General features: G+C 44.7%; 2 protein-coding genes across 6 annotated transcripts in view; one reads left to right on the top strand and one right to left on the bottom strand.

Moving 5' to 3' along the window:
- The first annotated feature begins 889 nt into the window (after positions 1–889).
- Positions 890–15,820, top strand: SLC51A (solute carrier family 51 member A). The gene is made up of 9 exons (XM_054575147.1): positions 890–1,140; positions 1,761–1,855; positions 9,945–10,099; positions 11,015–11,088; positions 11,543–11,701; positions 12,235–12,346; positions 12,613–12,759; positions 14,884–14,989; positions 15,524–15,820. The coding sequence occupies exons 1-9, from the start codon at positions 1,103–1,105 to the stop codon at positions 15,658–15,660; spliced, it is 1,023 nt and encodes a 340-aa protein (XP_054431122.1). The 5' UTR covers positions 890–1,102; the 3' UTR covers positions 15,661–15,820.
- A 701-nt stretch (positions 15,821–16,521) lies between these two features.
- Positions 16,522–25,477, bottom strand: part of PCYT1A (phosphate cytidylyltransferase 1A, choline) — a 74,006-nt gene continuing 65,050 nt past the window's right edge. For all 5 annotated transcript variants that reach the window (XM_054575140.1, XM_054575141.1, XM_054575145.1 and 2 more), the window contains 4 exons: positions 23,441–23,519; positions 22,850–22,992; positions 21,317–21,505; positions 16,522–20,438 (listed from right to left, as the gene is read on the bottom strand). In XM_054575140.1, the coding sequence (XP_054431115.1) occupies positions 20,232–20,438; positions 21,317–21,505; positions 22,850–22,992; positions 23,441–23,519 (618 nt within the window). In that variant the 3' untranslated portion in view covers positions 16,522–20,231. The remainder of the gene's footprint in view (positions 20,439–21,316; positions 21,506–22,849; positions 22,993–23,440; positions 23,520–25,477) is intronic.

The raw sequence follows: 25,477 nt of genomic DNA, 5'->3' as shown, positions 1-25,477 counted from the left end.
ACTCAACCTGGTGTCATAACCTCTCTCACCCTCAGTTTCCTTACTTGTGAAATGGAAATAAAGATAGCACTTACCCTTAGAGAGAGATGGTAAGGTTTAAACGAGATAAGTAACTTTGCATTTCCTGTACCATATGGTGCTCAATAGACTTTAGCTGATGCCGCTGCTGCTGTGATTTTATTATTTTATCAGCCAGGCAGCCAATTCTAAGGAGCACTTAGTGTGTGTCAGGCCCTGTACCAGTAATCTAGGGGTACCGAGCTTGGCCTTAGATAGGTTTAAGTCTATTTGGAGAGAGAAGAAAAATTAACAATTAATAAACTAATTCACAAGCAATTTGGTACAGTTTAAAAACCAAACTGTCAATATGCTCAGAAATTTCATTCACCACTCTACCTCTTACATACAACCTCCCTCTCCCATTTGCTGCACCTTTGGCTGCCATTTGGCTGGATAAATCTTCCATCACGATGTTGTGGGCCGGGCTTTGGAAAACTCACAGGGGTCTCATCTGGCTTTTCCAGCTATCCCTTCTCTCCACATACTAAGCCACCAGCACCAACACAGTCAAGACCTCAGCCCCAATTCTCCCACCCCAGGGCCCAGAGTCTGAGTTCCAGCCAGGTTCCTGGGGAGAAGTAGTTGTTGACCAGGGGGCACTGAGGGGAAGATCGAGAACTTTGTCCCTACCACCACCCTAGAAGCCTTCTAGGGGGCGAGGGAGTGGGGAAGATAAAAGATAAGGGTAGGCCAGGGGCAAAGGATGGCTAAGGTATTTATGGGAGGGAGTCAGGAGGGACCTCACCCAGGGGACTGGGAGGAGTCAGGAACTTGGGAACTCAGCCAGCTGAGAGGATCAAATTTCAAATTACTCTAGGATGAACTCTGAGATAGGAATTGTGAGCACGGAGGCCTGAGGAGGGTGAGAGCCAGTGTAGACGACCCAGCCACTCTACCTATCCTCTGTCTGAGTACTTTGGGGAAAGGCTGCCAGTCAGCAGGGCCGGGAGCCACCTACCTTAGGGCCCCCACCTGCCTGCCCCTCCTTGCCATTCAGTGCCTGCTAAGAACGGGAATCGAGAACCGGCGAGGGAGAGAAGAAATGGAGCCAGACAAGATTCAGATAAAGCTTGACCCCAGGTGAGTGAGGGCGGCAGGTCCCGAGCCAGAAGCCAGTTGCTATGCAGCAGGTGGACTCTATCGCTCTGGCCTGTCCCTCCCCCCTTCCTTTTGGTTTCCAGCACACAGAATGATACAGAACTGATAACGCTCTATCTGTCCCTGAGGTCCTCAGGGACACTGTGGGGTTTGGCCAGCACATGACCCTTCAGAGCGTTGGCTTTCTCTCCCCATTCAAGGAGAGAAAGATCCCAGAGTTAGGAGCTGGGGGAGGAGGGTACATGCACAGAACCCCCATCAGCTGGGGACCCACCCCTAGTGCTAAGGATCTGCTGTTTCCCTGGGATTCTGCTCTTTCTCCCTGGCTGCTGCCCCAAGGGACATGAAGTGAATGAACTGTGGGCTGTGTGGACACTGCGACCAGGCCTATCCACGGCCTAGGTGGCAGGCTGCCTTACATACTAGATGGGACCCATTCTCCATTCCCCCCAAGAACCAGAAACTTGAGGCGAAATGGACAAGCTCCCTGAACCCAGAAGTGTTTGAGGGAGTGTCCAGTAACTGGCATCCCTTCTGGTGCCCTCCCCTGTCCAGAAGGCTATCTGAATGCAGGTATCTGAACGCAGGCCGTGTCTCTCCAGGTACACGGCAGATCTTGTGGAAGTACTGAAAACCAATTACAACATCCCCTCTGCCTGCTTCTCTCTCCCTCCCACTGCGGCCCAACTTCTGAGAGGTGAGTTGGGGACTTTCCCCAGAGGGAACTAAAAGGAGAAAATGAGAATCCCTGTGGTAAGTCAGGACAGCTGAGAGGACAGAGGAGCAGTGGCCCTCGGCTGGCCAGCCTGGAGAGCCTGGGAGGATGGCTGGCCCTGTGTTTGTCTACCATGGTTAAGGCCTTGGAGGAGAACAACTCCTCAAGGAGCCAATAGGCCAAAAGAGGAGCATGGCAACCTAGCCCAGGAGACTGACTTGTGTGTTGGGCCTCCCTCCTATCCTAGCCTCAGAACTCCTTCAGACTGGGGACCCTGGCCTAGAGCATTTTTCAGATCCCAGGACCATCCGGGGGACTCAAGATGCTGTTCAAATGACCCAAGTCCCACAAGATCCCCTTGAGGCCTGCACAGCAGCCTTCTTGGGGAAGGCCCTATATCATTCAAAAGGGATGGTTATTAGGAATGACATTCTTAAAACTTAGGTGAACCTGTAAAAGTATTCTCACCATGCCCGCCAACTAGACTCCCATCACTGAACTGCTTTAAAAGTGAAAGGCTGAAGATGGAACTTAGTTTATGTCCTGGACGCATAAGACATGACATTCAAATGACCCCAGCATCTTCACAGCAAATGTTGCTCACTCACATTTTGTTTAATTTTCCTACTGCGTGATTAACTACCTCTGAGATATTGATAAATAGGAGCCTGTGTCTCTATGGTGCCTAAATGCTTTTCCCAAACTCCTTCCTGCAAGGAGTAGACTCTTTCTGAACAACAGGATGTAGACAGTGTGCATTAGGAGGCACAAATGAGCATGTCCTTGAACAGTGTTCAGCCTTGTTTCAGATGCTCTGAACCAGGGTGAACGCCAACTGCCAGAGAGTGTCCAGAGAAACCTCCAACCCGTCGGTAGGCAGCTGCTACATCTAGCCCCAGGAACCTCTTGTTCACATAGTGCAGCTGGTGATACAGTCTTCCCTTACACCCGTGGTTGTCAGCCAGAGTCAATTTTGTCCCCCAGGGGACTTTTGGCAATGTCTGGAGATGGTTTCAGTTGTCGCAACTAGAGGATGCTACTTGGCATCTAGTGGGAAGAGGCCAGGGATGCTGCCCTGGAAACAAAGGAAAAGCTCCCACAAGGAATTCTCTTGGCCAAAGTGTCAAGGGGTGCTGAGACTGAGAAACCCTGCCTTATGCAGTGAAAATGAATCTCACATTGCTTGGCTACAAAGTGTGCAAAATAGAAGCATCAAGGACGTTCAAAGTAGGGAGACCGTTCTGGGCCTGGTAGTCCGGTGAGCTGCCTGTTCCCAGGTGGAACTGTTGGAGGGGGCGGCATCGGAGAGCGACGGGCAGGTGGTGAGCCCTGCTGGGCGGGGATGAGACAGAATGAGCAGGCAGGTCCCCCAGACAGCAGGGATTCAAGGTTGCTGGTGGGGAAGAAGGGGACAATCAAGAGGCTGGGCAGGTAAGGTGGGGCCCAGTGAGTGTCAGGCAGAAGAGTTGTACTTTATCCTATAAACAGGAGGAGCCTGGTGAGGGCTCTGAGGTTGGGACGGGCTGGATAGTGCCTCAGGACCATTAATCAATCATCGGACTGGACTTCAAGGAAGAAGAACTTTGAGAAGCGAGGCGGGGGGGGGGGGGGGGGGGCGGTATAAACCAGGGGTTATTGCCCCAGCCCAGCATGAGGGACAAGGGTCTGAGTCACAGCAATGTCAGGGAAAGAAAGGGAAAGTTAGGAAACACAGGAAATGTGAAGAAAAAGCAGGCCATCTGGTAAATAAATACCTAGGCGCGGTAAGAGAAGGAAAAAGAGCCTCTCGTGTGGACTCGGGGACCAGGGCAGAGGCGATGATACTGCCAGGAACCTGAGAGTCTGGAAGAGGCTCCCACCTGAGGACGCGGAGGAACCCCTTCCTTCTTCAGCTGTCAACTGTGTTATTCCTTAAAATAAATGCCATTTAAGAAAGTGCTATTCTGGAAGAATTACTGAATCGCTCAATAACCTGTTTTTGAAATGCCTGATATGATTGCAATTATGATCCTTACAAGATTTTTTAAAAATGGACCGATCCAAGCCTTTATATATAACTGTAAGGAACCATGTAAAGCCAAGGCCTGCCCTACCAGAGGTTAAGGCTTATAACAAGACTAGAGTAATTAAGGTAACAAGGCAATAACTACAAGGGGTCTGACAAGTAGAAAAATAGAACAGAATACAGGGCTCAGGAATGATCCCGTGCCCACTCAGTGGGGCAGAATGTGCTCTTCAAGAAGTGATGCTGTAACTTTAACCAAAGACACAAAAGACCTGTATTCAGAAAACTATACAACATTGAAAAAAGAAATTAAGGAAGACACAAATAAATGGAAGCATATACCGTGCTCATGGATTGGAAGAATTAATATCCTCAAAATGTCCATACTACCCAAAGCAATTTATAGATTCAACGCAATCCCTATTAAGATACCAATGATGTATTTCACAGAAATAGAACAGACATTTCAAAAATTTATATGGAACCATAAACGACCCCGAATAGCTGCAGCAATTTTGAGAAAGAAACACAAAGTAGGAGGGATCACAATACCGGACATCAAACTCTACTACAAAGTCACCATACTCAAAACAATCTGGTACGGGCACAAGAACAGATCCATAGACCAGTGGAACAGAATAGAAAGCCCAGAAATAAGCCCAGGTCTCTATGGACATCTAATATTTGACAAAGGGGGCAGAAGCATAAAATGGAGCAATAACAACCTCTTCAACAAATGGTGTTGGGAGAGCTGGATGGCTACATGCAAAAAATTGAAATTGGATCATCAGCTGACACCATACACCAAAATAAACTCAAGATGGATAAAAGACTTAAATATAAGTCGCAACACCATCAAAGTCCTAGAGGAGAACATTGGCAGGAAACTCTCAGATATCCCACGCAGCCATTTTTTCACTGATATGTCTCCTAAAGCAAGGGACATAAAGGAAAGAATAAACAAGTGGGACCTCATCAAAATAAGAAGCTTCTGCACGGCGAAAGAAAACATCAGCAAAATGAAAAGGGAGCCAACCGTATGGGAAAATATATTCGCTAATGATACATCAGATAGAGGTTTGATCTCCAAGATATATAAAGAATTCACTCGACTCCACTCCAAGAAGACAAACGATCCAATCAAAAAATGGGCGAAGGACCTGGGCAGATGCTTTTCTAGGGAGGAGATACAGAGGGCCCAGAGGCATTTGAAAGGATGCTCAGCATCACTAGCCATCAGAAAAATGCAGATCAAAACCACCATGAGGTACCACCTCACACCGGTCAGAATGGCCATCATAAACAGATCCACAAACAACAGGTGCTGGTGAGGCTGTGGAGAAAAGGGAACCCTAGTCCACTGTTGGTGGGAATGCAGACTGGTGCAGCCACTATGGAAAGCAGTGTGGAATTTCCTCAGAAAGCTGAAAATGGAACTGCCTTTTGATCCAGTGATTCCCCTGCTGGGACTATACCCTAAGAACACCAAAATGCCAATACAAAAGAACCTATGCACCCCAATGTTCATAGCAGCACAATTTACAATAGCCAAGTGTTGGAAGCAACCTAAATATCCATCAGTAGATGATTGGATCAAAAAGTAATGGTACATACACACAATGGAATACTACGCAGCAGAAAGAAAAAAAGAACTACTAAACTTCGCGACAGCATGGATGGAACTGGAGAGCATCATGCTAAGTGAAATAAGCCAGGGGGCGAAAGACAAATACCATATGATCTCACCTATAAGCGGAACCTAACCAACAATGCAAAGATGCAAGGAAAATATGACCAGCAACACTGAAAGGAAAAGAAATCAACAGAGACAAGAGGGAAGCGGCGGGGCAGGGAAAGGGAAGGGAAGGGGAAAGTCAAGGAACATATAGCAAGGACTCATGGACAAAACCAAAGGGGAAGAGCTGAGGGAGGGAAGGAGGGAGGGGCAAGGGAAAGCGGTGGGGGGGAGGCAGAGACAAATGTATTTAAAAAGTAAATAAATTTAAAAAAAAAAAAGAAGTGATGCTGGACAATTGCCTGTCCCTATGGCAGATAAAGAGGCATGAAGATAGCTCCAACATGGTTTCAATCCTGGTTGATCAAATACCTAAATGTAAAATGCAAGCATTTGTACAAAATAAAATAGAAAGCTATCTTAATGAGAGTAGAGAATCATTTCTTAAACACAAGAAAGCATAAATTATCATGGAGATTGATTACATAAAGCAAACAAATGTCTGTGCAACTAAAAAGCTCTATAAACAATGGTAAAAGTCAACCTACAGACTGGGAGAAGACATTTTCAAGCCTATAACCAACAAAAGATGAATATTCAGTATTAAGAAAAATTACCCGATAAAAATTGGATAAAATACACGAACAGACAATTCACAGAAGAGGGAACCCAAATGTCCAATAAATATACAGAAAGATTGTCTATTTCCTTAGGAATTAAAGAACCAAGAGTTAAATAATAAAATATCATCTCACTACACTCTTATAGGCAAAGTAAAAAGCCTGATAATCCCAAGTGAAGGTGAAATTGAAGTGAACTGTGAACTCATAGACTACAGGTGGGATTACAAATTGGTATAACCGTTTGGAGAGTAGACATCTGTAACTTAAGATTCTCATCTCCTATGACCTAATAATTTTTTAAGTATATCTTATTGATTATGCTATTGCAGTTGTTCCACTTTTTTCTCCCCTTTATCCCCCTCTGCCCTGCGCCGCCCTCCCCCCACCCCAGCATCACCCCCCTCCCCACTTCAGTTCATGCCCACAGGTCGTACACATAAGCTCTTTGGCTTCTCCATTTCCTATACTCTTCTTAACCTCCCCCTGTCTATCTTGTACCTACTATTTATGCTGCCTATTCCCTGTACCCTTTCCCCCATTCTCCCAGTCCCCCTTCCCTCTGATCTCCATTTCTGTGATTCTCTTCCTGTTCTAGTTGTTTGCTCAGTTTTTGTTTTTGCTCTTGCTTTTTTCAGGTTCAGTTGTTGATAGTTGTGAAGTTTGTTGTCATTTTACTGTTCATAGTTTTTGATCTTCTTTTTCTTAGGTAAGTCCCTTTAACATTTCATATGATAAGGGCTTGGTGATGATGAACTCCTTTCACTTGACCTTATCTGGGAAGCACTTTATCTGCCCTTCCATCCTAAATGATAGCTTTGCTGGATGGAGCGATCTTGGATGTAGGTCCTTGCCTTTCACCACTCTGAATACTTCTTGCCAGCCCTTTCTTGCCTGCAGGGTTTCTTTCAAGAAATCAGCTCATAATCTTATGGGAACTTCTTGGTAGGTAACTGCCTCCTTTTCTCTTGCTGCTTTTAAGATTCTCTCCTTATCTTTAATCTTGGGTAAGGTAATTATGATGTGCCTTGGTGTGTATTTCCTTGGGTCCAACTTCTTTGGGACTCTGAGCTTCTTGGACTTCCTGGAAGTCTATTTCCTTTGCCAGATTGGGGGAGTTCTCCTTCATTATTTTTTCAAATAAGTTTTTAATTTCTTGCTCTTCCTTGTCTCATTCTGGCACCCCTATGATTCAGATGTTGGAACATTTAAAGTTTTCCCAGAGGTTCCAAAACCTCTCCTCATTTTGTTGAATTCTTGTTTCTTCATTCTGTTCTGGCTGAATGTTTATCTCTTCCTTCTGCTCCCAATCGTTGATTTGAGTCCCAGTTGCCTTCTCTTCACTGTTGGTTCCCTGTATGTTTTTCTTTATTTCACTTTGCATAGCCTTCATTTTTCCTTCCATTTTGCCACCATACTCAACCATTTTCTGTGAGCACCCTGATTACCAGTGTTTTGAACTCTGCATCTGATAGGTTGGCTATCTCTTCATGGCTTAGTTCTATTTTTGGAGCTTTGATCAGTTCTTTCATTTGAGCCATATTCCTTTGTCTCAGCGTGCCTGTTATGTTGGAAGGAGCAGAGCTTTAGGTATCCGCCAGGGCAGGGCAACTCAGGTCTCTGAGTTGTGACACTGTACATGGGGAAGGGGTCTGAAAGGGAGCAATGCCGCTTGCTTGGCTCTTGACTGTCTTTCAGTCACTTCCCCCGCTACCCACAAGCAAATGGGGCCCTTTTGATGCCGATTCCTGGATGGGTGGGTTTGTGTATGTTCTAGGACCGTGTGGGTCTCTCCAACGAACTCTCCTGTGAGACAGGGGGTTTCTCTTGCTGCCACAACCCCTGTAGATTTTTACAGCCAGAGGTTTTGAGGCTTTATTTCCCCACACTGGAACCCGGGGTTGCGCAGTCTATCTCGCTTCCCAGTTGTTCCTCCCACTTTAACCGCATGTGAATGTGGGACTGCCCAGTCCTCCAGCCGCTGCCTTGCTAGCACGTTCTCTCTGCCCCAGCTGCCTGTTTTGGCCCTTCCTGCCGGTGTCTGGAGAGGTAATTGAGAAAGAAGCAACAGAACTAAACAATACCAGCAATGCCAAGCCAGTCATTTATTTATTTATTTTTATTTCTTATTGACACATAGTTGTTATATTAGTTATATTAATTTCCGGTGTACAATACAGTGATTTGACATTTTTATACCTTACAGTGTGATCACCCTGCTAAGCCAGTCATTCAGACACCCAGTCTAACTAAATAGAGCTGAGTGGAGAAAAGGGATGGGTTGGAGGAAAGAAAAACAGCACGATCCTGTCTTCTATGGCCTGTGGTAGAAAGGAAAAGTTTACTACTATCTTCAGAAGTCCTGCTTGGGAGCTGGAAACCAAGGGCTACCTTTCCCATGGCAGGTCCTCTGGATTGTCCGTTAGACCTGATTGTGATCAGAGATAAAGGGCCTCTCTTAGAGAAAGCAAACAAAGAGAAAAATGTGTGCTCTGAAAAGCCACCGGGATCGTCATGATATTTTTGGACAGATTCACCTTTGCCTGGTTGTTCCTTGTGGTGCCAGCAGGTATGACTGATGCAGATGACAGGTCTCTACTGTGGTGTGGCTTCCTTCCTCCCTGGTTTGGTTTTGGCAGTATTATCCCTCTGACTGAGCTGCCCTCAGTCACCAAAACATAGGGCAGACTAGCCAATAACTTTCTCATACTTTACTCCCAATGCAAGAGGACAGTGGACTGGGCTCTGACAGGCTTCCTTCCTTTCCCCCTTCATCCTCTCATCTAGCCAGTTAGGAGGTGGAAAGCAGCCAGTCTGCCAACTAGAGAAGAGGCTTAGATAAATGAGGGTCTGGGCTTAGTCACTAAGGACACAGGAAACTTTAAAACTAGTTGTTACATTGATGAGTCACATGTTCAGAAAAACATACTGTAACTTGATTAATTTCTTTGTTAGCAATTGTGAGGCCTGAGGAGCTTCACTGATGTTTGTCAAAATGTTTATCCCCTGACCATTATCAGGTGAATTTGTTAAAAATACAGTTACTGGGCCCATCCCAGATTTACTGAAGCAGCATCTCTAAGGGTAGAGTCTGGACAGCTACTCTTTAACAACTCAGATAAATGTAATAAACACTAAGGAGAGCTATTGGGCCACATTTAATGTAAGACTAAGTGTGAGACCAACATGGGTCAAAGGTCCCTGGAGTCTTCACTTGTATCCATTTCTCTTTTGTTAAAATCCCTTCTTAATGTCCCAGTTTCATGACATAATTTTTGAGATCAAATTCAAGCAGCTCTAAAGTAGACCACTAATTACATTCTGCTTTAATTATAATGTTAATTGGCCTGTTTGCTAGCATGACACATGGCACTAGAGGTAGAAAAGTGAATAGGCCCTACTGAACTCATGCTCCAAGATTTTTGCTGATTATGTAAAAACTTGTTGGGTGTCTGCACCCTTGTTCAGGTAAACCTCACTATACCCCAAATTATCTGGTCTAGTTTCCCATCCATGCAGAAGAATGATTATTTTTTAGCCACATGTTGGATTTTCTAGGTCTAAGAAAAAGCCATTCTTCTGCATGGGTGGGAGCCTAGGCCAGATAATTCTGTATATAGTAAAGCAATTTAGATCCCAGTGAGGAAGCCACATTCCTGCCTCTCAGTCCTGGTCTTCAGCTCACTGGAGTCTGCCCTCTTTCCACTCTAGCACTGGGCCCTGTGGAAATTGCCCTCACGGTCATCATGACGTTGCTTGCCTTGGGCTCAATTGCCATCTTCCTGGAGGATGCCATCTACCTGTACAAGAACACCCGTTGCCCCATCAAGAGGAGGACGCTGCTGTGGATCAGCTCTGCACCCACGGTGAGGGCCCTGTAGTTTGCCCTTTGGGAGGGACTGGAGAGGAGGCAGGGACCCTTCTGAGAATTCCTCTAAACTCAACAATGCAAGTCAACAAAGGGTTGCCTGCCTCTACCACCTTAGGGTGGAGGCTTCTAATCTGATCCCCATTTGCATTCAGGGCCCCGCACTTGGAAGGTCAACAGGCAGTGGGATGGAGTTTTTGAGTTCTTAGAGCCACAGTGACAGTGAAAGAAACCACTCAGCCACCAGTGGCCCAATCACTCCTCCACCACAGTATTGCTGTTAAAAGCAAGCCTTCTTTTTGTATGGACAAGCTGAGCTTCCTCAGTGTAGGAGGGAAAGAATTTTTTCCCCATGGGGTCACACTTAGCTCTACCCATACGCTGTAGGCTTTTGAAACTCCCACAGCCATTATGAAAGCCTTTGGCTTGCTCATAGACCATAAAGTTGGACTTCGGTTTCCTTCTGGTGAGCTCTGAGTGCCCGTTTGGGTGGATACTGGGGCCCGTGAGGTCCTTTCCTGCCTGATGACATCTGCCTGGGCCATCTCAAGTTGTCAGTGATGCTCCAATAACATGGGATTTTGAAAAGGAAGAGCTGGATCTTGGTCCTCTTACTCCTAAGGATGAACTTATCTACTCCTGTCCCAGGGATATAGGATGAGAGAGTCTTCAAAAAAGCCCCTGACTCAAGGTGACTTATTGTCTCTAACCCAAGACGTAGAAGGAACTGACAGCTAAATTTAAAAAAATGTTTAAAATTCAATTAGTGATTCTTCCAGCCGGCCACTTTTAAGTAATAGTACCTCAGATGTTTAGGTTTTGCTTCCTTGAGCCCTTGTCATGAAATTTTCAAGAGGGTGAACACAAAGTCTCCCTCCTTCCCTTAACTGGCTTCTTGCTCCTTGCCAAGCAGGTGGTGTCTGTGTTCTGCTGCTTTGGTCTCTGGATCCCTCGTTCCCTCATGCTCGTGGAAATGGCCATAACCTCGTGAGTGTCTTGCTGCCCCCAGCTCCGGGCCCGGTACCCCTTTGGAGTCCCCTTCCGCTCCCCACTCACCCAGGACTCCAGACCCATGTCTTCTTTTATTCCCTATTCCTTCCACAGATCCCTGCAAACCAATTAGTATTAATCATGAATTGATCTCTTTCCAACTTGTGCTAACTCAGGTCTCTTGAACTTCTGGATGTGTTTACCCTCAGCCACCATTTCATCCCCACAGCCTGAAATCTCCCCCTCCCCAGGCCCCGGGACGCTGTCCTCTTCTGTCACTTCTCTTGGGTCACACGTTCAGAATGGCTAGCCCCTCCGATGCTCGCGTCAGTAAGCCCCACCCCTCCGCACTCCCTTTGCAGTCCATCTTTTTTGGCAGCAAAGGGTGCCCCTCAGCTGGCTACTGCCTCTCCTCTGTGTACTCTCAGGCCCAATTCTCCCCCCACTCCAGGTTTTATGCGGTGTGCTTTTACCTGCTGATGCAGGTCATGGTGGAAGGCTTTGGCGGGAAGGAGGCAGTAGTGAGGACACTGAAGGACACACCGATGATGATCCATACGGGCCCCTGCTGCTGCTGCTGCCCCTGCTGCCCCAAACTCATGCTCACCAGGTAAGACAGGAGGGGGAGGCATCCTCGGAGCAAAGGTTACCTCTTCCTGTACTCTCCCAAGGGCATCTGCTGGCTCTCTCAGCCCTCCTTCAAGCCTCCTGGAATTAGTCTTGTATGGAACAAACCCAATGATGAAAGGGTAGGCATCCTGGGCCTCCCACCCAGGAGTAAGGAGAGCAGAAAAAGGAGAACTCCAAAGTTCCCGTCGCTTAGGCCCACTGCCACCTACAAAGTGTAGCCACAGGGAGCAAGCTGGACTGTAGGCTCTTTACTTGCCCCCTCTTTCTCATTGTGGTTAATGAGATTGGGTCAACACTCAAAAGGCAGCATTCTGGTCTAGGAGTGAGTGGGAAGCAAGAAGAATTGCCAATGCTCTCAACATCCTGACTTCTTCCTATGTCCCCATCCATTTAACCATTTTGATGTCTCTGATGGCAGTCAAGCCCCACAGCCCAGGAGCCCAGTGAGGAAGATGAGTCTTCTTGGGGAGGGTGGGCTGTGGGCCCACGTTCCTAACCCTCTTCTCCCCTCAGGAAAAAGCTTCAGCTGCTGATGTTGGGCCCATTCCAGTATGCCTTCTTCAAGATAATGCTGGGCCTGGTGGGCCTGTTTCTCATCCCTGACGGCATCTATGACCCAGCAGATGTAAGCCAGCAGTAAGGGGCAGCTAAGGCCAAGACTCACTTACTAGCTTTGAGCTCTAGAAGGAATGGCTGGTGCAACATCTCCTGCTACCTGGGGGCAGGGCGACTGCGGAAAAATAGAGGTTCAGGGCCTATGGCGGGAGAGAGGGGACTGGAACAGGCCAAGGCTATGGGGCTTTTTTAATTAACTGTTCCACCCTGGGGGAAGAAATAAAGGAAAGAAAAGGGCTTGTCTCCCTCACTGACTCCTGTTTGGTCTGCCACCAGATTTCTGAGGAGAGCACAGCTCTATGGATCAACACTTTCCTCGGTGTATCCACCCTGCTGGCTCTCTGGACCCTGGGCATCCTTTTCCGTCAAGCCAAGCTGCACTTGGGCGAGCAGAACATAGGAGCCAAATTTGTTCTATTCCAGGTAACTACACCCTGAGAGAGAAAAGATGGTTCATACCAGAGCTACAAATAATTGGGGTTAGGAGGTGAGACTAATAGAGGCTGAAAGCAGGTCTGGGAATCTTCTTAAGCCTTAGGTTTCCTGTGAGATTTGGAAAACGATCCCTGCCACTCCCCAGTTTTTGCTCTTCTGTGCTGAAATTGTTATGGCTAGGGCTGATGTGACAAAATGCCACCAAGTGGCTTAAAACAACGGAACTATATTCTGTCACAGTTCTGGAGGCTAGCAGTCCAAAATCAAGTTGTCATCCGGGCCATGCTTTCTCTGAAACCTGCAGGGGAGAATGCTTCCTTGTCTCTCCCTAGCTTCTGCAGGTTTGCCAGCTCTCTCAGCATTTCCTGACTTGCAGCATTGTCCTTCCAATTTCTGCCTCTGTCATCACATGGCCTTCTCCCCTCATGTGACTGTGTCTTGTGTCTCTTATAAGGACACAAGTCAAATTCAAATAAGGACCCACCTTACTCCAGTATGACTTCATCTTAACTAATCACATATAATTAGTTAACTGAAATAATGATTCTGTTTTGAAATAAGGCCACATTCTGAGGTACTGTGGTTAGGACTTCAATACATCTGTTTGTGGGGGGCACATTTCAACCCATAACACGTGTATTATCAAACCCTAAATTCTTCTGCCTTTTTTTTTTTCTTTTCTATGATTACTTCCTAAAACCCTGTAATTCACCACCAGTGGCAGCAGCAGCGGCAGCAGCATTATCTCAGCTACCGCATGAACTACCTTCACCATATGCTAGGCACTTTTCATACGTTCCATTTTAGTTTTCACAATAATCTTAGAAGTCATTATTCTTTTTATTTTACAAACAAGGAAACAGAGACCCAGAGATGCTATGGGACTTGCTCAAAGGCACATAGGGATAGGCTAGAATTTAAACTCAGATCTGTCTCACTCCCCAACCCACACCCCTTCTTCTCATCACACTGCCTCTCGTCTTCACGCCTCTTCTGAAAGTTTTCTCCAAGGCACATCTGTTCACTTTTTACACTTTCCATTCTCCAAGTCCAAAGACAACTTTTCCACCAAATGCAATATCTTGTTTTCCTTCTTTCTCCATTTGTTTTATCTCCTTGCTGGACCCTCCTCCTACTCTCAAGAAATGATAACTGCATTATAGTTAACAGTGTGATTTCAATTGAATTATCATTTGCTCTAAGAAAAAGTCTCTGAAGTGTGAATTTCCAGGACATAGTAGGTAGAATGGAAGTGCCTAGGGGAAGAGAAAGAAGGGCCTGAAGTGTAGTCAGGGGCTGCGGGGCAGAAAGGATCTGGGCCCCAGAAGCACTTAGGGGCAGGCCTCAGGGTAAAAGCCTGTGACTGCCCAGCCGGCCTGTGATCATTGTGGGGAAGCCTGGACTAGCTGGGTCTGCCTTGCCTTGAAGAGAGCAAGTGCTAAGACAAATGGTGTTCTTGGGGCCTCTGGACAGAGATTATCTTTTTCTTCTTCTTTTTTTATTGGGGTATAATATACATAACATTTATAATTTTAACAATGTTCACATGTGCAGTTCAGTGACATTAAGTGTATTCACATTGTTGTACAACCATCACCACCACCCATGCCCAGAACTTCATCTTCCTCTCAGAAACTCTGCACCCATTGAACACTAATTCCCCTTTCCCCCTTCACCCTCAGCCCCTGGCATAGCAGAGATTCTTCAGAGGGCTCTTTAATCGTTAGGTGTCCATCATTCTGTCAGCAGGGATCTCAGATACTTGAGGTAGATGGACTGACTCTTCCCTAATCATCCACCCTTTCCATCCATGAAGTGCTCCTTAGCAACTATGGCCAAAAATAGAGGAATAAACTTGAACCCCCAATCAGTTCTTGTTGTTTCTTGTCAGGAAATCTCATAAAATATTGGTGGAAGATGAGGTTACAATTTTCCTAAAGATTAGGAACGCCACCAAATTTTAATCAAGGGAATCTCAATCTTCTGGAACAGCGCACAACTAAAGGTTGGCCGAAAGCACAGCAGCAGGACAAGCAAGGCACTGGGCCAGCTGGCCTCAGCGCCACGCACGCTGGGCCCACCCTGCCCTCACTCCTCTTTTCCCTCCTGCAGGTGCTGCTCATCCTGACTGCCCTGCAGCCATCCATCTTCTCAGTCTTGGCCAATGGTGGGCAGATTGCTTGTTCGCCTCCCTTTTCCTCTAAAATCAGGTCTCAAGGTGAGCACATAGAAGCTCCTATCTCGTTCCATGGGTCTCATTCCATGGACACGGGTGAGAGGGGAAGGGTCAGGGAAGAGAAGGCCTTAGAACAGAGGTTGGGCCAGGCGGGCCACTGCCCCAAACACTCAGAAAGGGACCTCCAAGAATCCCAGCAGAGATTTAAGGAGACTATGACTTCTCTGATCACACAGAAGGGAGTTGCAGTTCTACAAGTTTGAGGCCAGCCTTGATGGCCAACCCAGGAAGTCACGGGTTCAGTCCCTAGCTCTTGAGAAAGAAATGGGCGTGGTTTGGAAGGACATAAAATGCACCAAAGAAATGAGGTTTGATGTTAGCCTCAGACTGCAGGTTGAGAGCCAAGTTCTGGTTTTGGCTCTACCAGTAACCTGCTGTGTTACTCAGACAACCTCTAGGCCCTGATTTGAGGATAAACTGCAGAAAGTGTTGTTCAACTCACGTGCTAGGGCTGCTGGTGGGATAGCACCTCTATAATTTAATGTAACCTTCATTGTGTTTCACCCCACACTGCAGTGATGAATTGCCACCTCCTTGTACTGGAGACTTTTCTGATAACTGTGCTGACACGAATATACTACAGAAGGAAAGACGACAATGTTGGATATGAATCTTTCTCTTCTCCAGACCTGGATTTGAACCTCAAAGCCTGAGGCGGATGGCTTGGACAATGAAAGAGATACTGTACCCATGAGATGGGCACAAGATTTCTTTACTGTCCCTCAATACTGACCAAATGGGAAAGATTCCATTGTCAGTACAAGCTGGCGAATTACATTTGACTATAGAGATGAAGGTGAATTCTGTAATAGGATGAAATTGTTTTGGATCTTGCCTGGGAAAGCTAACAAGTTTTATAATAGACAAACAGGATGGAGTTTGAAACTGTGTAACTGGGCACATTGCTATCATGGGTGCCAGTATCAGCCCTTAAAGTTTGTATATTGAAAGGTCACTCTGAGTTTTCCCAAAGCAAATGAAAGGGGGAAGTCTATGGTAGTTTGTCTGATATAAGAATAAGAGTAGAACTCAGGCAAAATAATAGTACAAGCCCAAAACCTCAAAGGAACCAGGCTTCTGAAGAATAGATCGAAGGTATTCTTTTCCTTACAGATGACATCAGACCTGTGAGATCTAGGTCAGCCTCCCTTTGTGGGACAATGGCTTTTTAAGTCTTCTGTGCCAAGCTGAAAAAGGAAGCCCCAATAATATGGTCATGGAGCTTGATTTGGAGAAGATAAATTAGAGTGCAAAAGCAAATGAATTGAGGGTACAGGAAAAAGACCTCAGTTCATAAAAGGTATCATACACATGTATATCAGGTCAAAACACAGAAAATAAAACATTAGGTAAAACCACTTTGCTTTTATTTGGCTAAATGACAAAAGCCAAAATAACTCTGAACAAATTAATAACACTCATACAGGAAAACAATATACTGAACACCAGTTGAGGAAAACATTCCTGTGGATGTTGGCTCTGGTGATGGAGTTAACTTTCTTGCTGAGGCCACCATTTCTTTACAAGACTATTGTTTTTCAGGTTCCTCAATATAAAAAAAAAAAAAAATCCAACCAATCAAGTCTCTGTGTTCAAAACAGTCAATGCCTCTAGAAGAGAGTGGGAAATCCCACTTCAAACTTAAAGGAACTCAACCTGAGTAATCCTTAATGTTAAGCCTCGCACTTTTCTATCCCATCTGAGTACTAAGTTTGGCAGACAGAAAATCTTTCGTCTTTTAAAAAAATTAACAATAGTATAATCCCAAGAACATGCTCTACTTATGTGGGTAGATAGAAACTAGGCTAGGGACCACTCTCTATCCCATGACAATCTATTCTACAAGAGAAAACACGAATCGTCATCATAAGACTTTGAAAATTATATATAACCTTCAAAAATACTTATATTGGTAAGCTTAAAAAATACCATTAGTTAAAATTATTGTTAAAGGAGGGTTTTGGGTTTTTTGGTTTTTGTTTTTTTCCTGCATGTATTTGTTCAACTTCTGGTAAGAGTGTGTGCTGACGAAAATGTAGGAGCTATGGCTTTTAGGGAATTAAAGAAAATCAGGACAGTATAATTTATTTGGAAAGATTTTAAATATGAGATCTGGAACAGGATTAAAAAGGCAATAAGCTCCAGAAAAATAAGAAGTTACCCACAAATCAAAATAATGCCGAAAGCGAGTAACAAAAGCACTGTGAAGAATTATTATAGAGGGAATCCCCAGAAACTGCATAACCAGCTGCGTGGTCACAAGTAAAATTTTAAAATTGTAACTCAGGTGCTGCCTAAAAAGCTATCCAGTGGTCAGAAAAGGTCAAAATTTCTCTTGACTGCACTCATATTTTTTCTCCTTTTCGGGATTTTCAACCTCCTCACATTCCCAAATTTTTTACCCAGGTCTCAGAAAAATAATGGTCTTTGACTACAGCTATCAGAAGCAGCTGCAGCAGTACAAATGAGCCATTTCTATTCCTCTAAAGTTTCAGCCTCTATTTGTCAGTGCTACTGAGTCTAGTATATGAAAAAAATCAAACTTCCCACTTATCTCCTCTCAAGGGAACTACTGAAATGGCATCTCCTTGGCACCAGGAGTAGGGCTTCCTTCTCCATTCTCCTTCCGTCTTGCACACAGAGACTCTGGGGCCAACCAGCTTTTAAAGATCTGCCATGTCTGCCACATTTGGCCTATTCAGGCTGACAGCTTTGCGTGTGGCATTCAGAGAACTAGTTCTACAACCTCAAACATTAATATTAGAAGATTTACAAGTCACAGGTATGGCTGTGGTATGCAAACCACTAACCCCATTTGATTAGGCACAAATAAATGATCAAACAATGCATCATCCCAACAGCTTCTTCCACCCACCCATCCTTAACCAGCACCTAGGACCACATTTATCCCAACGTATCAAACATGCCACGCCATAAAAGTTTTTGCTTTCAGTCAAAATTATTGGAATATACTAGTGTTAGGAGACTGAAGCTGTAGAGGCTCACAAACCAAAAAGCGTCTGGCGTTTTCCAAGAATGTGTGCACATGCCGGCACTAGTCGTCTCACAGAGCTCTCAGTGTGGAGGTCCCACTCCAAGGGCGAGGTACGCCAAATGCCGCCCACTGACAGAGCAGCGGGGCAGGGCCCAAAGAGCGGAGACCCAGACGATATCCTTGAGAGGAGTGACTACAGGGAGGAAAACCACCTTTTGGGCATCTCCCTTTCAAAATATACAGCATAATGTGTAGTTTGAGGGAACAAGTATGTGGGCTTCAGAGGTGACTTCATTGCTTTTCTGTACCAGGGAGAATAAGGAGGAAATAGGCAGGATTCCCACAGAAGGAAGATTAGAGCAGAAAAGTTAAAACGTGATCACATGAAGCTGGGTAATGTAGGCAAATATTAACTTCACCTGTTTAAAAAAAAAAAAAGGATTCCAAGCCAAAGCTCGTGTAAACCAGATTTGATAGTAAAATAGCACTTCATGAGAAGAGATAGAAATGTAGTTTTCACAGGTCATCAGGACAAGAGGTTCCCCCTCTCTGTCCCTCTACTCTGCCATGCTCTGCCTCTGGGTGATCCTCGGTTTTAAGAACCTAGGTAGTCCTAGTGTGCAGGCAGGCAGGTTTTACCAGGAAGTGTTAAGGGAGATGACTGAGATGCTCACAGCCCTAGAATGGGCAAGAGAAAATGTGGTTTTCTTAGCTGAAAACACTAAAACTCCACCCCTACAAGGGGCATTTATGAGTGACGGGGTGGGGCCTGGACATAAGCAGTCCTCCCCTGAACCCAGCTACAGGGTCACGAAAGGATGACGACGGTCTGCTAAGTCACGCGTAGCTGAAGGCTGCTGGAGGTTTAAAATGAGCTCACGTCCAACAGCAAGTGTTAAGCTTCAGCATTCTACCCTGTGAAGTTTAAGTGATGAATCCCCCAGGGCAACCTAGCAGGGGAGGTGGGGCCAGGTGGGAGAGAAGGGGAGAGCCTAGGATATCCTTGTAATGTGAACCCTTGCTTTGTGGCTTGCTGGAAGGGGCAGTGGAGGAAAAGAAGTCCCTGCCAGCTGCCACTCTCAGAGCAAAACAAACACTACATGGAACGCTGGTTCCAGTCAAGAACATTCTTAAAAAGGGCAGAGGTCAAGATAGGAAGGTAGACATTCCCTTATACCTTTACATCTATTCTCTGTGTAAATCTCTCTAAATATTCAATCTGATGTGAGCAGCATGGAGTAACAGATCATGTTCAAACTGCAGACATTTACAAAGTACCCTTTCTAAAAAGCTAGGTAATAAGCATAGAAATAGGAATAGCTGGACTGGGGACTTGGAGGGGGAAATGGAATCTAAAATGATTTTGTATTGGATTGAGTATTGTCCTACTCCTCTCCACAATCACAGTAAACCTGAAAGTGTTCCTTCCTTTAACAGTAGATTACAGGAAAGAGATTGACAAGAGCTTCCAGATAACCAAGCAACAGAATTTTCTGAGAAGACGAACACAGCAGAAAAGCCACAGCTGATGCCATCGGTGTCATCAGGGACCCCATTGGGTCCAACAGGAAACTCCTCAGGGAGTAAGAAAAGTCAGGCTTAGATCTCCTCCTTCTCACAGCCACCCTGACACATGTGCCAGCCATACCTTTAGGGGATGTGTGACCATTACCCAGCTTTTAGCATTTTTTTAAGGAAACCAAAACTATACCCTTCCCATCCCCCCAACCCCAAAGTCACCCATCGGCATGGTCACTGCTTGAAGGACTTGGCCAGCCAGTTTGCCTCAGAACAGAAGGCAAACCCTATAGTGTATCAGGAAGAAAAGGCCTCTGGGGATTACACCACCTCCTTCTGCCCACTCCTGAGGGGCAAAAGAATTAGTTATATTTACTCTAGTTGAAAGACTGATTTTTTTAAAAATTAATAAAAACGACAATTTCCCTGTCAAGATCACATGAACATAAACAGTAAAGCAAAGTCCATGGGGAGGGTACACGGATGTGGAACAGGCTTCTAAGATGTAATCAGCCGCCTTCTTGGTGTGAGTAGGTGATGTCTCTTGGAGGATGGGCTGTCTGCTCCCCCCATCTGAGGTCCTGTTGCCCTAATTGTCTTTCCTTTGTAGCTGTCTTTAGGTTTATTGTTGGGACCACAATTTAGAATTCAACAGAGAGCTTCTGAAGGTGATAGGACGCGGGGAGGGGAGAGGAAAGGAGGGAAGAAAAATTAGTCTTCTTCATCCTCACTGATATCATAGGCTGCAGCCTTGTGCCTGGAGAGGTTTGTTGGGGAGGAAGGAGGGGAAGTCTTGCCGGAGAAGGGCCATCGGAAAGAGGGTGAGGGGGAGCGTTCACGAGTAGGGCTGCTGCTGGGACTCTGCTTTGGACTGATGGCCTGCAGCATCCGGCCTTTCCCCTCTTTCAGCATATGTTTCTGGGGAGACCAAAAGAAGAGTTAGAAGAAACCCATGGATCCTAATAAATCCCCACTGGCGTGCCTGAGACTTCAAATTATCACGAGTGCCCTGTGCAATGTCAAAAGTAATCAAGTAAGCCTAAGGGGGGACATAGCTATAATTCTGAGTAATTTTCTCCCTGAAGTGGTCTATGTTATATAACTTATCTAAAGGTGCCTACCTGCTATTCAGCCACCCGATCCTGACTTCTATGTCAAAGGAAATTCTTAAAAGCCTACTTGGCGTATAGTCCAGGCTCCAAGCAAGAACAAAGGAACTAACTCACACAAAAGGGTACCTCTCTGAGTTTCAGGGTTCTCTGAAAAGGGAATTCATATTTTCCCTGAATAATCTATTCTGGTATCCAAACACCCTCACAGTCAGCTCCTTCCGAATATCTAAGCTAGAGCTCACTTGCTGAATAGCTATACACACACACACCCTCCCTCTGGCTTAAGGAAAACTTGCTACTCCTCAGTGACAGAATTCCCACCTCACCCAGCAATACAGAAGCAGCTGTTTGGAGTGGAGTGCAGCTTTCTTTTTACTGCTCTTTCCTTTCCTTCTATCTAAAACTATAGCATACAAGTGGGCAAGGCTACGCTCTTCTCTTGTTACCAGATTTGGACGTTGATAGAAAGCTGGCAAAATTATCTAGGAGAATATGTAACTCTTTCTGGAAAGACTTAAAAGAAGTTTTTGGAGACAGCTGAAATATAGTTCTGCCCCATCAGGGGAACAGGCTGGATAACTTCTGAATGCCCGTGTCCCTTTCTGCTCAAGGATGCTATAATTCTTTCACACAGCATGAGAATTCCCTGAATTTCCCTAAATTATCCAGCAGGAAAGAACATACCAGTGCTCCTTCTGGACCAAACATTTCCAGGAAATTTCCAATGAATTCTCGGGATTTCTCCTCCCATTTCTGAATGAGGTCAATGCTTTTTTCCTCTACCTTCTGAACAAATTCTTTTGACTTTTCTTCCACATCTTTCACTTTCTTCTTTACTTTGTCAACCCGTTCCTGCAAGTGGTATTTCTTCTCCTAGGTAAAGAAAGAACTGTTCTGAGAAATAATACCCACCCTGACCTTTCATACCAAAGAGGGCAAAGAAACATGGTTCAGCACTCTATTGACACTGTTTAGTCTTTACATTTTCACTTTGCTTAATCTATCCCACACTTCTCTAGCATAATAACAGAGAGGAGGTGCTCTGGATAGTCATCTTATATAAAAGTGTGATATTTCTAACATCTCGGAAGCCCTGACTAAACTAAATATGTTTAGTAACATGTATGTAACCAAATGAAGTCACATTTTCAAAAACAAAATATGAATTTAGAACATAAACATGCCAAACATTACCCAAACCCCATTTTAGACAGAGATGTGAAGGGAGTGACAAGATCACTAAACAATATTGTCAAGAATAAGCCAATTATAATAGGTTGAAAGTGGAAGTAGTAGGTCTTTTACTTATTTCATTTATTGTATTGGATTTTTTCTCCTCTATCACTTGCTTAGTCTCTGATTTTAAAAGTTATTTTTAGTATTTGGAAGTCTGTTTGTTCTTTCACAAAATAAAGATGATACTCTTTGGTTCTACAAACTTTCCTAAAGATAAGGGAAAATGATGGGACTTCTCTGGGGATGGGGGTTAGGGTGGGGAGTCTTTAGTCAAATGAAAAGTATTCTCATAATTTCCCAATCATAAAGGGACAAGAAAACGTGTTTAAAAATTTTAAACACCTGAGAATAGATAAAAGTTATGTAGTTGGCAATTAACAACAGCTAGGATTTATCTGCATAGATAAATCATAATCGGATGAAAACATTTCACCTATTCATCATTCACAGTGAGGAACAGGCAAGGAAGCATGGTAACCTACTAATATAGAAGATACAGTTAGCAGCTTCTTTTAAAATAAACTTTATAGAGGTACAATTTGTATACAAAATATGTAGCAGTTTGTTGCTAAAGGGCAATGTTTACCTAAAGAAAAATTTGCTTTCATAAATCAAATTTTAAAAGTTAGGTCCACATGTCCCTAGAAACTATATGCAAAGTGTGTGTTGCTATCCATACAGGGAGGGATCCACAGCTTTAAACAGATTTTCAAAAGACCATCAAATCTAAAACAAGAAATAAAAAGGCTAAGAACCACTATTTTAATATATCAATGTGTTGATACTAGACCATAAAGGCAGAAAATGCCTGTTTCATTCTCTTTGTAAAGAGCTTAGCATAGCATTATCTTCAAAGAGGATTCATTGAGCTTTTGGGGGAGATAACTATAGCAAACTGAAAAGCAAGTTCAGCTCAGATGAAGTGGTAGGCAACGTGTTTCTTATGGGGCCAGGGAACTCTGGGATGAGGTTGGAACTCACGTTGATAAAGCTGACATTGAGCTCCTTTGCCGTGTAGCCCCTCTGTAGGTTCCGTCTGGCATATACATCATAGTCCCGGACAATTCGGGTGATGATGTCTGATGTGGAGATACCTTCTGTCCTCTGTGTTGGAGCAAACATGCCTAACCCCAAAACACATATAAACACTGTAACATCCTGGTTAGCTCAGGCAGTAGGACTAAATGGAAACTGGGAACAACATTCCTTTCCTTTCCTTAAAAAGCAGAATCTGCTATTATTAAGGGAAGTCTGAAAATACTGACATATAGAAGGGGAAATGAATCAAAGAACAGGGGTTAAGGAAAGGAGGAGCTATGTGGCCTTAATATTAAGAAAAATATGGGGTTAGAGAAAGCTTTCCTGAAATTAAAAGAGATATCAATAGTAGACGTTTAGACTGAGAATTGCTGGATCTCAATGCTAGCTCACCTTAACCTTTTACCCAAAGTGTGACCCAAAGTGGATGTTGACTTTCTCAATGTATAAACTTTTCTCTGTAGTGATGTGGACAAATCTGTCACTGCCCCTGAGACTCACTCATAAATTGAGAATACACATCAACTTACTCACCTGCTTCCTTGATGTGCTTATAAACATCATCGCTTCCAGCAGAGGAATAAGGGATGTCATCATGGGCTACAAAATCAATCTGAAAATAAGGAACCACTTAAAACCCACCATACTGGCCATTCAGAAAGAACCAGTACATACTCAGGCCCAGAAAAAGGACAAAAAGGAGAGACCAGTCGTCAAACGGGCATTTTCTCTTTATCTCTCTTTGCTTTGCTCGTACATTGCACACTTCATTCACAAGCCACTCGACGTAATTATTTACAGATCATAAATATGAAGTCAGCAAGTTTCTTGTTTTTAGCTACTTTTCCTGGTCTACTGGAGGTGCTACCTTCACACTGCATAGCAGTCACTTTGCTTGGAAAATTGGGCTGAGTGTGCTAGTTAGTAGGGGGAGCTGAGGAAAGAAGAAGTCACTTCTTTGTCAATTGGTTCTTCTCTCAGTCTAGGAGATGAATGGGAATATAAAAATGGCAACCAAAAGGGACCCTTTAACTTGAATAGGTACATCTATACGCCCGAGAAATGCACAATCCAAATCCACAAAAGACCTTTAGGTCACAGGATCTACCGTTTTACTAGCGTCAATACCTCTTGTAGCAATGAAGAGACGACTGGCACTGAGATCAATAATATTTCTGGGAAGTATGCTAAACCTCACTTATTTACTCCTTCCTGAATAAGTTTTATACCCTTTGCGAACATAATTGCTAATACCACCATAACCGACTCCCAGAAGCCACTGCAGTGTTAAGCAGACTCATCAGGACTGTGCCAGGGACTCTCAGCTAACGTCTCAGTTACCCATAAACAACTTGTCAGGGATCCATAGGCAGCAAAATGAAACATGGGTGGGCAAGCAAGACTTGTGCTTCAGGATACACTGCTAACAAGAAAAACAAAATTATAAGGTCCTCTAACCTCTTCTGCCTGGGCTTGCCTGCCTGTGTTACTAAGAATAACCCTGCTCACTTCCTTTGTTAACACTGGCTGCTAAATGTTGGCACAGAAAAGCTAGAGAACTGTAAAAGGTGTGTCTAATCCTAAATAGTTATAACGAATATCCTTTGGGTTCAGACCTACACTTCCAAAGTATTGCTTTTGAAGCACTTTTGCTAACTCTGTTCCTTCCTGTTCAATGAAACCTCCCATACACCCCTCTAGAAAACTCATGATATGCTTGCTGGTTCCTCAAGCTTGAGGGCCTCCAACCTGACCTGATAAATCCCTCTCTTCTTTTATACCTACCTTTACAGATAACCCATTGCTTTAATGTGGGAGAGTTAAAAGGAGGTAAGGGCCTTTATTATACCAACTCACCGAGCAAAAGTGAGGATTCTCCCTCATTTCTGATTGCACACAACTTCTAATCCAAAATCAAAGCCCTGAAACTAAATTTAAGTCAATGCAAGAGAAGTCTATGTTTATCTGTCTGATTTCCTGGAATGTGAACTTGAGAGCATGGCTGGGCTATGTATACTCCAGAGAGACGGGTCCCAGTGTGCGCACTCTCCCACTGGGGAGCAGTCCGCGCCATTCCCTTTCCTTTCTTCCTCTCCCACTTCTTTCCCCACAGGCACATGTTTCCTAAACTCCAAGGCAAAGGGCGGCTGGCAGCTTGTCCCAGGTCTATCCCCTGACCCGTCCCAAGGTCCCCTCTTTTCTCACTTCCCAGTGAGTTAAGGTGACCCAGCCTAGGCTCTCCTGTTGATTCTACTATACTAAACCCTTCCTCATTTTACTGTCCCCAGCTTTAATAAATGTATCCTTATAGTCACCTGGGGGGGGGGGGAGAGACTGGTATGCTACGAGGAGGGATGCCTACAGTGTGTGGTGGTTGGGGGTCGGGGGTAACCTAACTGACACATTCAGTTTCTACCTGCTACGGTGTAATCTGGACCAGGTTATTTGGTCTCTCTGGCCTTGTTCTCATATATAAAATGGAAATAATAATCACTCACAGGATTGTTATGGGGAATAAATGAAAATACAATAAATGTAAAAGTGTTTATGAACCATAAAACCCCAAATGTC

Source organism: Pteronotus mesoamericanus, unplaced genomic scaffold (genome assembly GCF_021234165.1).
Source record: "Pteronotus mesoamericanus isolate MK-2021 breed Mesoamerican mustached bat unplaced genomic scaffold, CSHL_Meso_final contig_27, whole genome shotgun sequence".
Classification (NCBI taxonomy): Eukaryota; Metazoa; Chordata; class Mammalia; order Chiroptera; family Mormoopidae; genus Pteronotus; species Pteronotus mesoamericanus.
This window is presented reverse-complemented; position numbering and strand designations above follow the sequence as displayed.

Bases quoted from the DNA above. Each gene is read 5' to 3' on its own strand.
- SLC51A (XM_054575147.1), top strand. From the start codon at position 1,103: ATGGAGCCAGACAAGATTCAGATAAAGCTTGACCCCAG. The intron at 1,141-1,760 runs GTGAGTGAGGGC...GTGTCTCTCCAG, and splicing joins CAGATAAAGCTTGACCCCAG to GTACACGGCAGATCTTGTGG. The intron at 14,990-15,523 runs GTGAGCACATAG...CCCACACTGCAG, and splicing joins CTCTAAAATCAGGTCTCAAG to TGATGAATTGCCACCTCCTT.